This window comes from Tubulanus polymorphus, chromosome 2, assembly GCF_964204645.1.
Source record: "Tubulanus polymorphus chromosome 2, tnTubPoly1.2, whole genome shotgun sequence".
Lineage (NCBI taxonomy): Eukaryota > Metazoa > Nemertea > Palaeonemertea > Tubulaniformes > Tubulanidae > Tubulanus > Tubulanus polymorphus.
The window spans coordinates 6,115,921-6,129,798 of NC_134026.1; the positions used below are offsets into that span (position 1 = coordinate 6,115,921).

General features: G+C 38.5%; 1 protein-coding gene and 5 pseudogenes across 2 annotated transcripts; all 6 read right to left on the reverse strand.

Moving 5' to 3' along the window:
• Positions 1-443: 443 nt before the first annotated feature.
• Positions 444-2,437, reverse strand: LOC141899696 (L-xylulose reductase-like). 2 transcript variants are annotated; one of them, XM_074786132.1, is made up of 3 exons: positions 2,373-2,405; positions 1,866-2,224; positions 444-1,544 (listed from the first exon to the last, which is right to left on the reverse strand). In XM_074786132.1, the coding sequence occupies exon 3, from the start codon at positions 1,534-1,536 to the stop codon at positions 799-801; it is 738 nt and encodes a 245-aa protein (XP_074642233.1). In that variant the 5' UTR covers positions 1,537-1,544; positions 1,866-2,224; positions 2,373-2,405; the 3' UTR covers positions 444-798. The 2 variants fall into 2 exon arrangements, with proteins under 2 accessions (XP_074642233.1, XP_074642232.1); XM_074786131.1 differs by lacking the exon at positions 1,866-2,224 and having other exon boundaries at positions 2,274-2,437.
• Positions 2,438-3,167: 730 nt separating this feature from the next.
• Positions 3,168-5,958, reverse strand: LOC141900859 (L-xylulose reductase pseudogene; annotated as a pseudogene).
• Positions 5,024-5,764, reverse strand: LOC141898324 (L-xylulose reductase pseudogene; annotated as a pseudogene).
• A 327-nt stretch (positions 5,959-6,285) lies between the features above and the next one.
• Positions 6,286-13,674, reverse strand: LOC141900860 (L-xylulose reductase pseudogene; annotated as a pseudogene).
• On the reverse strand, positions 9,048-10,831 carry LOC141900861 (L-xylulose reductase pseudogene; annotated as a pseudogene).
• LOC141898325 (L-xylulose reductase pseudogene) lies at positions 10,827-11,561 on the reverse strand (annotated as a pseudogene).
• Positions 13,675-13,878: the final 204 nt, after the last annotated feature.

A 13,878-nucleotide genomic window follows, 5' to 3' on the forward strand; every position in this document is an offset into this window, starting at 1 on the left:
CACAACAAGTTTTTGACCCCAGTATCCTAGGTACTATATAATAAAAAAGGATTACTGGGGTCAAAAATTTTTTGTGTCAGGCCCCTGTGTCGTTATAGTCAGTAGAGTTGTCGTGCTTCGACGGAATCTAGATGCCACAGGTTCGAATACCTCTGGAAGGATGTAATTCATTCATATTTCTTTTATTTCCAGTCCATGATAAATCGCCCAACGCACTTGTGGAAAACGCGTTCGGTGTGTTCTGTAATGCCTGCGTTGGGCTCACGAGTATCTTCTTCGATACGTCCGAAAAAAAAGCCGAGGGGCTCGTAGTGAAGATTTGGGGTGAATGGTCGCTGGGATATTGGATGATCCAAGCTACTGCAAGGTTCACTTTAACTCGAGCCCCTGTGAAAAAGAACAAACCAATGTGAATATTGACTTTCGAAGAAATTTTCTCATAATTTATTACATAATTTCTACTTTTTCGACACAAAATGCTGAAATATAACGCAGAGTTTTAACTTTGCAGGTTAAATGATTAGGTACCGTACCGGTCTGGAAAATATTGCATGGAAATGCACTCTTGTTAATTCAGATTCAAACGTTTACGATTCACTACAGTCGAACTAAACGCGGGGATTAGGCGAGTTAAATCATTACGAAGATGGATGAGATGAATGAATGAATGAATGAATGAATGAATATATAATGTACCCGTAGTTCATTTGACAATTTTATGTACGCGGCGTATTTAATCTAATTCAATAAAGTCTCTTATACAATCTTGAAACAGGGCCTTATTTTACTGGTACCCGTTCAATGTGCGAGAAATCCTCCGTCAATAACTAACGTAACGCCATTCAACATCGACGATTTGCCACTGAGTAAATGGAGAATTTGAACAATTACATCTTCTTCTTCTGCGAATCTTCCAAGAGGAATTTGATCGAGCATTCCCTTTTTCCTGGTAGGTTCGCTCCATGCTTTCACGCCCATCGCGGTCATTACGACAGTCGGGTTGACGGAATTCGTACGGATGTTGTACGGGCCGAGTTCAACGGCCATTATTTTCGTCAGCGCGTCCATGGCCGCTTTGCTCATACAGTAAGCCGTGTGGTCGATAAATCTATGCTCGGAAGCTACCGAAGATACGTTGACGATGGAACCGGCGCATTTTCTTTCAACCATATCGTTAGCTATCAGTTGCGAAATCTGGAAAGCCGCTTTAGTATTAACGGTCATTGTCCGATCGTAGGACTCTTCACTCATCGTGAGAAATGATTCTGGAAATGTAACTCCCGCATTATTGACGAGAAGATCAATAGGCAGTGCTTTTTGGATCAGTTCTTTCGTAGCATTCCAATTACACACATCAGCGCATATCGTATGAACTTCAGGTAGCTCTGATTTCAAACTGTCCAAATCTGACTGAGTTCTGCTTAGAGCAAAAACTGCAGCACCAGCTTCACGCAATGCTTTAACACACGCTCGTCCAATTCCTTTTCCTGCACCAGTTACCAGCGCTCTCTTTCCGGCAAATTCAGACTCTGCCATTTTTATCTCTGAAAAACAATTTTCACAGATAAGATAAGCTCACAACTTGGCTTTAATTGGAAGCACAAGGGCGCAGCTAACGGCATAGGACCTTTCGCACGACACAACGCATGTTGAGCGATCGCTCATCAAGAAAAACATTTATTTTTTGAATAGTCGTTCAATCAGAAAAAAGCTTTTATGAATAACATAATCTTTAAATCTGCTATACCATGATCTATTGTTGTTACATCTATATGTACCACGATCTACTTATGACGGAAAGGACTATCATCTAAATAATGAAAAATACAATTTTCAGGAAACAGGAAAACCCTGTTAGTGCTAACCGTGGTTCCTCCAGAAATCTGGAAAGCCGATTTAGCGTTGATGGCCATTGTATTGTCATGTTTCTCCAGTTGTTGATAGAAATGATTGCAAAACAGCAATTCCCGCATTATTGACGAGTAAGTCAATAGGTAGAGATTTTTCGACAATTTTTTTCGTGACACGATCCCAATCAGTAATATCAGCACACAGTGTATGCGCTTCTGATTTTAAACTGTCCAAATCTGATTGAGTTCTGCTTAGAGCAAAAACTTCAGCACCCGCTTCACACAATGCTAATTGTGCTCGTCCAATTCCTTTTCCTGGCCGACCAATCACGGGGCTCTCTTTTCGGCAAAAAGAACCGACTCCATCTCTATTTCTGAAATAGAATTGTCATAGATTAAAGGCGACATCGGTTTTAGACTCACATTCGTTTCAACCAACGGCCTTTGAACTTTAGATGCTACCCAGTGGCTGGCCAGTGTAATCCGTGACCGTGCGTCGTGCTGCGCGGGGTGGGTTTTTACCTAATACGTAAGTCCTTGAGACTTCTCAATCGCGTGCAAAGCGGCCGCAGCAAGGTTTTACTACGTAGTGTGTCGACACAACGGGTTTTACACACAAAGAAAGCAAAACCGTTCAATGAAACGCCTGCTTGAATGGTATGATAGTCCGGGGACCAAGTTCGACGTCATACTTCACATGAAGTATATAAAACCTTCGATAGAAATTATTCAATATCTGTTTCATTAGCTACGTTCCCCTCGTGACTGTTCCTACTTCGTGACATCATTAGCAAAATCGAGTGAGAATTCGTTGAAAGCTGCCAGTGACGCCGGTCCCCGAAGTCTGTATCAGTGGCCGATCTAGGGGAGAGGGGGATCCGGACTCCTCCTAAAATTTTGAGGTCCCTTTAGATTTCCCTACTCAATTATTCCACAATGTAAATTTTCTGAAGAAATCGCGGGCAACTGAAAAAATATACAAATTCTGGTGTGGCAAGCCGTAGGCCTACCATGAAATCCACAAAAATCGCGGCATGCTTGGAAAAACCCATCCTAAGTGGAGACACTCTCTTTCTTTGAACCTCAATCCGCCCCTGGTGCACTCATGGTGATTTCTCAAATCACATTGAGTCACAACACATCTATCGGCACAGGATGTTTGCTGAATCCACAAAATGTAAGGAATCGTTAGTAAAAAGTCACAATTTTTGGCATGGTCCACTTAAAACCGATTGCTGTCTTGCGCGCCGTAAACTTGAAAAGGTATCGAGCAAAACACAGATATTTTTTTGGCTATTCGTTTAATACGATGCTTTTATTTCGTGAGGCGACTCGACTGATAACCTTTTAACGTTTATCTTTAGTTACTTTATTGTAACGGAACAAATCATTGAACATGTAAAAAATCTAATTTCGTATATTTCATATATATTTCAGGAGTTTCAGAGAAAAGCTGGACATACGTTCATGAGTTTTCAATTAGCGATAAATCCTCCATCGATGTACAGTATAGTACCATTCAACATCGACGATTTATCACTGAGTAAGTGGAGAATCTGATTGGTAACATCTTTGACTAGAAGGAACTTTCCAAGAGGGATACGACTGAGAAAAGCTTTTCTATCTTCCGCTCTCACCGGATCACCCCATACTTTCTCACCCAACGGGGTTAACGTAATTCCGGGGTTTACGGAATTCGTGCGAATATTGTAAGGCCCGAGTTCCACGGCCATCACTTTTGTCATCGCATCCAGGGCCGTTTTACTCACACAGTAAGCCGTGTGATCTTGGTGTCTGTGCGCGGTAGCAATCGAAGATACATTGACGATGGAACCGGCAGATTTTCTTTTAACCATATCATTAGCAATTAACTGAGAAATTTGGAAAGCCGCTTTAGTATTAGTGGCCATTGTTTCATCGAATGCTTCTTCGGTTGTCGATAGAAAAGACTGCAAAATACAAACTCCTGCATTATTGACGAGTAAGTCAATAGGTAAAGATTTTTGTATCAGTTCTTTCGTAGCATCCCAATCAGTAATATCAGCGCATAACGTATGAACTTCAGGTAGCTCCGATTTCAAACTGTCCAAATCTGATTGAGTTCTGCTTAGAGCAAAAACTTCAGCACCCGCTTCACACAATGCTTTAACACACGCTCGTCCAATTCCTTTTCCCGCACCAGTCACCAGCGCTCTCTTTCCATTAAATTCAAACATTTTGAGCGAATCTGAAAATGACAATAGATGTACTCTAGTTACACATAACCTTTACTAATGCGCTAATTGGCTTTGTCGTAATCAATTATTTAGCTTTCCGAATTTGACTTTGCGTGCCCTCTGAATTGGACTGTGGTTGTCCCCTGAATCTAAGATGGAGTTCTTTTAATACTGAAACTGATAAATTACTGGTTGTGCGGTTCCTTACTGTGATGAGTGCTAAACAAAAGCTCGCTTCAATCACAATCTTTATGCCACGTATATCCAAGTATAACATATTTCATTTGGTCAATTGGTTCTTATATCTTTGTTTATGTCAAAAGTCAAGCGCTGACTAGAAATCATGTTCTTCGGTATTTGTAAGATCCCTGCTTCACCTCAAACTAAAAACAAATCATTGCTTTAACATACATTTTAGTTTTTGTCCTTAGTCATCATATGTAGCATATCTTAAATTAACTGTATTTTGAAATCTGCTATTTGGTACATCAAGTTTTAACTTAGGGTTAAGATGTTGAACTCAAGAATGCAATTGAAACATCTAGTTGTAGAATTGAATTGTTTTGATTTGTTCAATTATTTTACTTTTCTTTCATAAACTACTTTTTAGCAAGGCTCAAGAAGCTGATTTTGTTTGATGCGCCAAAAGTCGAATATTTCTGTTGATAGTCGATCGGTCAAAAGGTCAATTGTTACTGTGAAATTATCCTTGTCAAAGACGTCCAATGAATTGCTGAATTAACATAACAATCTGCACAAATTAAGAATAGCTTTTTAATTTGTTTATCTTTTCGATCCAGCTTATCTAAGATATACAATATTCAGCAGCAAATAGAAATCAGTGGAATGAAAGATGTTGAAACATTTACATCACAATGAAAAATATTGAAACGTCTCACATTGTTTAATCCATCAATTGTAACACTTGCTTTCATATTCTTGTTGGTGGCCGGGGATTCAGTTTGCGAAAATTCCACCATCAACAGGTAAAATAACCCCGTTCAACATCGACGATTTATCACTGAGTAAATGAAGAATTTGATTTGTGATATCTTCCACCTCAACCAGTCGCTTAATCGGCTGGTGATCGAGAATGATCTTTTGATTGTCTGGATCGTCATATCCAGCTTTCCGAACCATCGCAGTTAGCGTCAGCGATGGGTTGACGGAATTCGTGCGAATGTTGTACGGCCCGAGTTCTACAGCCATACATTTTGTCATCGCATCCAAGGCAGCTTTGCTCATACAATAAGCCGTGCGACCTGGAAATCTGCGTTTGGAACTGACCGAAGATACATTGACGATGGAACCGGCACATTTTCTTTCAACCAAATCATTAGCAATTAACTGAGAAATCAGGAAAGCCGCTTTAGTATTAATCGCCTGTATTTCATCGTATGCTTCTTCGGTTGTTGTTAAAAACGAATTCAATATATTGATACCAGCATTATTGACGAGAAGTTGAACAGGTAGTGCTTTTTGAATAACTTCCTTTGTTGCATCCCAATCAGTTATATCAGCGCATGACGTATGAACTTCAGGCAGCTCTGATTTCAAACTGTCCAAATCTGATTGAGTTCTGCTTAGAGCAAAAACTTCAGCACCTGCTTCACACAATGCTTTGACACACGCTCGTCCAATTCCTTTTCCCGCACCAGTCACCAGCGCTCTCTTTCCGGCAAAAAGAACCGATTTCATTTCTATGTCTGAAATGGATTTTTGTCATAGATTACAGACGATGACTCACGTTGTTCGTTTCAGTTCACGGCCTTTGAACTTTAGATGCTACCCAGTGGTCAGTGACCGAGCGTCGTGCTGCGGGGGGTGTGTTTTCAAGTTTATACGTATGTCCTTTACGACTTCTCATACGCGTGTACAGCGGCCGCGGCAAGGTTTACTGCGCAGTGGTCGACCACACGAGTTGTACAAAATCAAAACCTTTCAATGAAACGTAGCATCTAGAATTCTAAATGGGAACGTAAAACGTATAAATACATATACAAATGCGGTATTTCAATCAAAATATACATTCAGCGTTAAAAATTTCATAAATATACATAACCAGAAAACCAACTTCAAATTGTATTGAGAATTAGTGATAAATCCTCCATCGATGAACTGTCTAGTTCCATCATCGACGATTTTGAGAATGGCGACTCCTCGTATTGAAACATTGCGTTGTAAAATGAAATTGTTTTGATTTGTTCACTTTTTCTTTCATAAACTATTTTTATCAAGAAGATGATTTTATTTGATGCATCAAAGGTCCAATATTTCTGTCGATGGCCAATTGTTACTTGTCATGTGAATGTGCCAGTACACTATCCACGCCATAGATCAGCTAGATATTTTAGCATGAAACAAGATCCGCTTATACACATGAACAGTTTATCATATCCAGGGTTGGAAAATTAATACTTGCTGTCAAGGTCAGTGGCTATATAGCTTATGATAATATGCTCAACGAGGACCTATTCAATTCGAATAATTGCCACGTTAATTGTTTCAGTTTCATCAAGCCGGTGGAAATTCTCGAGGCAAAAAGAACTGTTCTACGACCCGGGTGAAGTTGACTTGTTCCTTGCTTCTTATTCGGCTACTTATTAAAATGTGAAAATGGTTGCATATTCGGCTACTTATTCGACTACTGATATTTTTTCGCCTCTACCGTTATCAAATCCTCTAAATCGATTCGCTGCACTTTAATTTTAGCAATTAACGCCTCCCTGTAGTGAAAACGCCGAAAAAAACATCAGATGACCTCTCATTACCGATTGTTAGGTCTGATACATCATATTCAATTATTACCTTCCAATAAGTTACAAGGAACCGTTAGTTGTTACTTATCCGGATAGTTATTTGACTTTTTTGGTTTTTCTTTTCGACTGTTTAAGACTTTACATTTAAAAAGTAATGATTTCTCCCAATATAATGTATATTTTTCAAACGAGTTACAAATGTTGAGGACACGAAGTAGAAATGTTGGCTTCAATTATTTGAATTAAAATACCAGGATACCAGGTACCGCTTAATCAAAAATTTCGTAAAATGGTTAAGTATTTGTCCGTTTGCCGGAATATTCAGTTAGCCAAAAGTCCACCATCAACGGGTAATATAACGCCATTTAACATCGACGATTTTTCGCTGAGTAAATGAAGAATTTGATTTGTGACATCTTTCTCTTCAACTAGCCGCTTAATGGGGTGTAGGTCGAGAACCATTTTTTGCTTGTCTGGATGATCGTATCCAAGTTTCCGAACCAATGGAGTGAGCGTCAGCGATGGGTTGACGGAATTCGTCCGGATGTTGTAAGGCCCGAGTTCTACGGCCATAATTTTTGTCATTGCATCCAAGGCTGCTTTGCTCATGCAAGTAGCTGTGAACCCCGTATAGATGCGTTTAGAATTCACCGAAGACACATTAACAATAGAACCAGCACATTTTCTTTTAACCATATCATTAGCGATTAACTGAGAAATCTTGAAGGCTGCTTTGGTGTTGGTGGCCATCACTTTTTCGTATGCATCTTCACTGAATGTGAGGAATGGCTGGCTTACAGCAAATCCCGCATTATTGACGAGTAAGTCAATAGGTAGAGATTTTTCGACAAGTTCTTTAGTGACATCCCAATCAGTAATATCGGCACACAACGTATGAACTTCAGGCAGCTCTGATTTCAAACTGTCCAAATCTGATTGAGTTCTGCTCAGAGCAAAAACTTCAGCACCAGCTTCACGCAATGCTTTAACACACGCTCGTCCAATTCCCTTTCCCGCACCAGTCACCAGCGCTCTCTTTCCAGCAAATTCAGACATTCTTTCAAATGGAATCTGAAAAATAGCATCCTTCATAAGTATCTAAAAGCTCATCGGGCAAACTTCTGTGTAGACCTCGATCTGTTCATGACATGAATTTGAGGAAACAATTGAATTCATCCGATAAGCAATTTGTCTTAACTATTTGATTGGAATAGTAGCACAGAACTTATATATCTAAATGAAGTTTAATGTCGTAGAACAAATGGGTTGTTTGGTTATCGTAATCAGATCAAGCCTAGAATGAAAATTTTAAAGATATTCCAAAAATTCACCCAAACCAAACGAACAATGTAAAAAAAAACACGATGAAAGCCGAAACCCAAAGTCTTACTGTTGTCAGCCGTTTCGAAAATTGCACCAATAGATGATCTATATATATTCACATGTATTATCTTAGTAATGAGGTTATATTTGATCAAAAGTCATTTGCAATAAGGTATTTTTCAACATATGCAGGCCGTCAGAAAGGCGAAAAAATCTAGAACAATCCTGATAAATTGTCGATTTTATTGTCGATTTATCGTAGTGTATAGCGGGACACTGATAGTGTGTTCTGATCAATAAGATAGCGATCACTGTGTTGAGAAAAACTTGTGAGCTAAGAGATCTTTGGTAGGCCCAAATGATACGGGATTCAGTGCCCTCAAATAGTGTTCTAAATGATCAGAGAGTGACGGACACGCTGAATTCTAGGAAAGTGATTTAGGCTATCTATTGGTGCAAATGTAAATATTTTGTTTCAAAAAGAGTTCGATCGATTTGGATGGTTGTGTATTAAAGGATCATGCCTTCAAGATTACTTTTAAAAGCATCTAACGGGCTTCATTTCTAAGAATTTCCTATGCGTTATCTAAGGAGTACTGTGTGAGTAATATATACGTCACCAATATTGGTGTTTCAAAATTGCAATTTCAAATTAGTGAGAATTGCATCTATTTTGTGATCAATCGAATTTTAAGACTCTTAAATTACTTTTTATTTCCTTAATTTCCATGCTTTTTTGATAATGGATCAGAATTTTTATGAGTGGTGTGCACTACGTCATCAATATTCGGGCTAGACAGGTTGCCGGTAAATCCAAATCAATCAATCTAAGAAAGAGCATCATTCCACTAGAAACATAATATAAGCAATTTATTGTATTATTGGATTTATTCTAGGGAAAAACATTTCAGCACGATTTTGAATACGTAGGTTTCATAATTGGTAAATGAAATCGAAGAAGAATAAATGATTATAGGAAACTGCACATTATAGCAACATTTTCTTATCTTTTGTTACAGATATTTCAAGATTTACAATGTAGATCGTTGTAACTGAGTATACAGTGTTATTTAGATTATCAGGGTTAAGTTTTGGTAAGTTGAATTATAGCAGAATAGGGCACTTCGAAAATGTGTTTGTTGAATCTTCAGTTGGCTAGGAATCCACCATCAACGGGTAAAATAACCCCGTTCAACATCGACGATTTATCGCTGAGTAAATGAAGAATTTGATTAGTGATATCTTCCACCTCAACCAGTCGCTTGATCGGGTGATAATCGAGATACGGCTTTTGCTTGTCGGGATCACCATACCCGGCATTCATAACCATCGGAGTTAGCGTCAGCGATGGGTTGACGGCATTGGTGCGAATGTTGTAAGGACCGAGTTCTACAGCCATACTTTTTGTCATCGTATCCAAGGCGGCTTTGCTCATACAATAAGCCATTTGATTTACAAATCTGTGCTTGGAATTAACTGAAGATACATTGACGATGGAACCGGCACATTTTCTTTTAACCATATCATTAGCAATTAACTGAGAAATCAGGAAAGCCGCTTTAGTATTAATCGCCTGTATTTCATCGTATGCTTCTTCGGTTGTTGTAAGAAACGAATTCAAAATATTAATTCCCGCATTATTGACAAGAAGTTGAACAGGTAGTGCTTCTTGGATAAGTTCCTTTGTTGCATCCCAATCAGTAATATCAACGCATATCGTATGAACTTCAGGTAGCTCTGATTTCAAGCTGTCCAAATCTGATTGAGTTCTGCTTAGAGCAAAAACTTCAGCACCCGCTTCACACAATGCTTTGACACACGCTCGTCCAATTCCTTTTCCCGCACCAGTCACCAGCGCTCTCTTTCCGGCAAATCCAGACATTTCGAACGAATCTGGAAATGACAATAGATGTTTAGTCTAGTTACATATTACCTTTACTAATGTGTTAGATTACTATGTCGCAACCGATCGTGTGTACACACCCTGTAAAATATACGCTTCCTGAAATGGATGACTTACTGCTTGTGGGGATCCTTGCTATCACGTATGTGCTAACCTAGAACTCGCTTCAATTATGATATTTATGTCACGTATAACCTATTTTGTCGGGTTAAATCAATGGCTCATATAAAGCTATATATATATTTCTTAGTGAACGTCCAGCGCTGAATAGAATCAGGTTCCTCGGTATTCAAGATCCCAAGTTCACCTCGAATTAAAAATATCAGTCATTGGTTTGATATAGTTTTTATCCTCTGTATTGTATATTTTGAACTTATCTGAACTTATAACTCCATTTCCTGGCCATCACGTTCACTTTTAATACTTCTGCTTGCATAAACTCCATTTCATCAAGGTCAAGGAGCTGATATTTTGTTAGATGCGTCAAATGTTTCTGTTCTGTTCGAATGTTTCTGTTGATGGTCAATCGGTCAAATAGTCAAAAGACGCCCAATAAATTGATGGATTATTAACATAGAAATCCACACAAATCCAGAGTATATTTTAAATTTATTTATCTTTTTGATTGAGCTTTGTGGCAAAAACAAATTAGTTGAATGAAAAATGTTGAAACATATATGTCAGTTGATGAAAAATAGTGAAATATCTCACATTGGTTATTCCATTAATTATATTCGATATAGGTTGTTTTCATAATCTAGTTGGTGGCCGAGGATCAGTTGGCGAGAAATCCGCCATCAACAGGTAAAATAACCCCGTTCAACATCGACGATTTATCGCTGAGTAAATGAAGAATTTGAGTTGTGATATCTTCCACCTCAACCAGTCGCTTAATCGGCTGATGTTCGAGAAATAACTTTTGCTTGTCTGGCTTATCATAACCAACACTCCGAACTAATGGAGTTAGCGTCAGCGACGGGTTAACGGCATTGGTGCGAATGTTGTAAGGCCCGAGTTCTACAGCCATACTTTTTGTCATCGCATCCAAGGCAGCTTTGCTCATACAATAAGCCGTGTGATCTAGAAATCTGTGTTTGGAACTAACCGAAGATACATTGACGATGGAACCAGCACATTTTCTTTCAACCATATCATTAGCAATTAACTGAGAAATCAGGAAAGCCGCTTTAGTATTAATCGCCTGTATTTCATCGTACGCTTCTTCGGTTGCGGTTAGAAATGGCTGCAAAATATTAATTCCCGCATTATTGACGAGTAAGTCAATAGGTAAAGATTTCTGGATAAGTTCCTTTGTAGCATCCCAATCAGTAATATCAACACACAGCGTATGCACTTCGGGTAGCTCTGATTTCAAACTGTCCAAATCTGATTGAGTTCTGCTTAGAGCAAAAACTTCAGCACCCGCTTCACACAATGCTTTGACACACGCTCGTCCAATTCCCTTTCCCGCACCAGTCACCAGCGCTCTCTTTCCGGCAAATTCAGACATTTTTGAACGAATCTGGAAATGACAATAGATGTATACTCTAGCTACACATTACCTATACTGATGCGTTAGAATATTATGTCGCAATCAGTGATTATTTGTGCCCTCTGAATTTATTCGACTGTGGTTGTCCTCTGAATCTAAGATGCAGTTCTATTGCGACCCGACATGTACGTGTAATATGCTTCCGTTAATACTGCAATTGATAACTTACTGCTGGTGGGGTTCCTACTGCCACGAATGAATAAAAAATTCGCTTCAATCACGATATCACGTCACGTATAACCTACTTTATTTAGCCGATGGCTTTTGTGATAGCTATATCTATGTTAAAAGTCAAGTACTGACTAGAAATCGTGGTCTTCACTGTGCATTACATTCCTGGTTCAGCTCGAACAAAAACAATCATCCATTTAATTTGTTTCTTATAGTTTTGTTAAACAAAATTGTTTTGATTTGTTCACTATTTTTCCTTCATAAACATATTTCATCAAAAGTCAAGGAGCTGATTTTGTTTGATGCGTCAAAGGTCGTATATTTCTGTTGATGGTCGATCGGTCAAAAAGTCAAACGCAACTGTGAATTTATCCTTGTCAAAGACGTCAAATGATTTGATGAATCATTTGCATAAAAATCCACACAAATTCAGAATGGTTTTCAATGTGTTTATCTTTTGATCGAACTATTATTTAGGGTAGTTATCTAAGATTGAGCAAATAGAAATCATATGTATTAGACAGTTGTGAATGAATGAATGCTTTATTCTCTCTAATTACAAATAATTAATATACACACATAAATACAATTTGAGAAAAGGACATCTCCAGCCGGGGGCTGTACCATAAGGGGAGATGCCCTGTAACTATTCATATATATTAGACAGTTGTTTTCATAATCTACATGGTGGCCGGGGGTTTAGTTGGCGAGAAATCCACCATCAACAGGTAAAATAACCCCGTTCAACATCGACGATTTATCGCTGAGCAAGTGAAGAATTTGATTTGTGATATCTTCCTCCTCAACCAGTCGCTTAATCGGCTGATTATCGAGAAACATGTTAAGCTTCTTCTGATCATCAAGCCCGAGTCTCCTAGCCAACGGAGTTAGCGTCAGCGATGGGTTGACGGCATTGGTGCGAATGGTGTAAGGCCCGAGTTCTACAGCCATACTTTTTGTCATCGTATCCAAGGCAGCTTTGCTCATACAATAAGCCGTGTGATCTGGAAATCTGTGTTTGGAACTGATCGAAGATACATTGACGATGGAACCGGCACATTTTCTTTCAACCATATCATTAGCAATTAATTGAGAAATCAGGAAAGCCGCTTTAGTATTAGTGCCATGTATCGTATCGTATGCTTCTTCGGTTACGGTTAGAAACGACTGCAAAATACTTATTCCTGCATTATTGACGAGTAAGTCAATAGGTAAAGATTTCTGGATAAGTTCTTTCGTAGCATTCCAATTACACACATCAGCGCATATCGTATGAACTTCAGGTAGCTCCGATTTCAAACTGTCCAAATCTGACTGAGTTCTGCTTAGAGCAAAAACTTCAGCACCCGCTTCACACAATGCTTTAACACACGCTCGTCCAATTCCTTTTCCTGCACCAGTCACCAGCGCTCTCTTTCCGGTAAATTCAGACATTTTCCCCAAGATAATCTTGAAAATGGTACCGTATATTCTCAATCATTCACTATAGTTTTTAATTGAAAAAAGAACTGAGTATTACTTTACTCGTCTTTTAGGAATACAAGCAATACCGGATTTACAGTTTGAGTGTAAACCATAAGAAATGATACACTAAATCCCAGTAATCCGAAGTTTATATGATAGGCCGATAACTAAACGCTATTTGGTAAAACGGTTTCATCATTTCCTAATAAATGGAATTAATGGTACGATTATTTCGGTACTTGATTATTCTCGAATTCCTATAACCTTGCACATTAGAGGAAATATTTGGGATTTCCAGCACATATGATAGACCAAACCTGTCTTAAATGCTAAGTAACTATAGCAATATATGTAGTAATTCATAGCTCTAGTATTCTTACCTGTATTGCGAGTTTTCTATAAAAAAATATATCTGCTGCACCTTTAACCTCGTCACTCGTATAGGTAAATCGTATAGTTTAACTTTATTTTCTCGTGAAAGTATTTCAAAACGTATATGACAAATCAACGACGTTGTACAAAGTCTGAAAGTCTTTTTAATTCTAATCAGTGACCGTTAAAAACTAAGTACAAAGTTCAAATTGACAATAGGAAAACTTGAAACGTAAAATTTGAAACTTTTGTAAGCCTTTGTCCTCCA

Bases quoted from the DNA above. Each gene is read 5' to 3' on its own strand.
- LOC141899696 (XM_074786131.1), bottom strand. From the start codon at position 1,536: ATGGCAGAGTCTGAATTTGCCGGAAAGAGAGCGCTGGTAACTGGTGCA.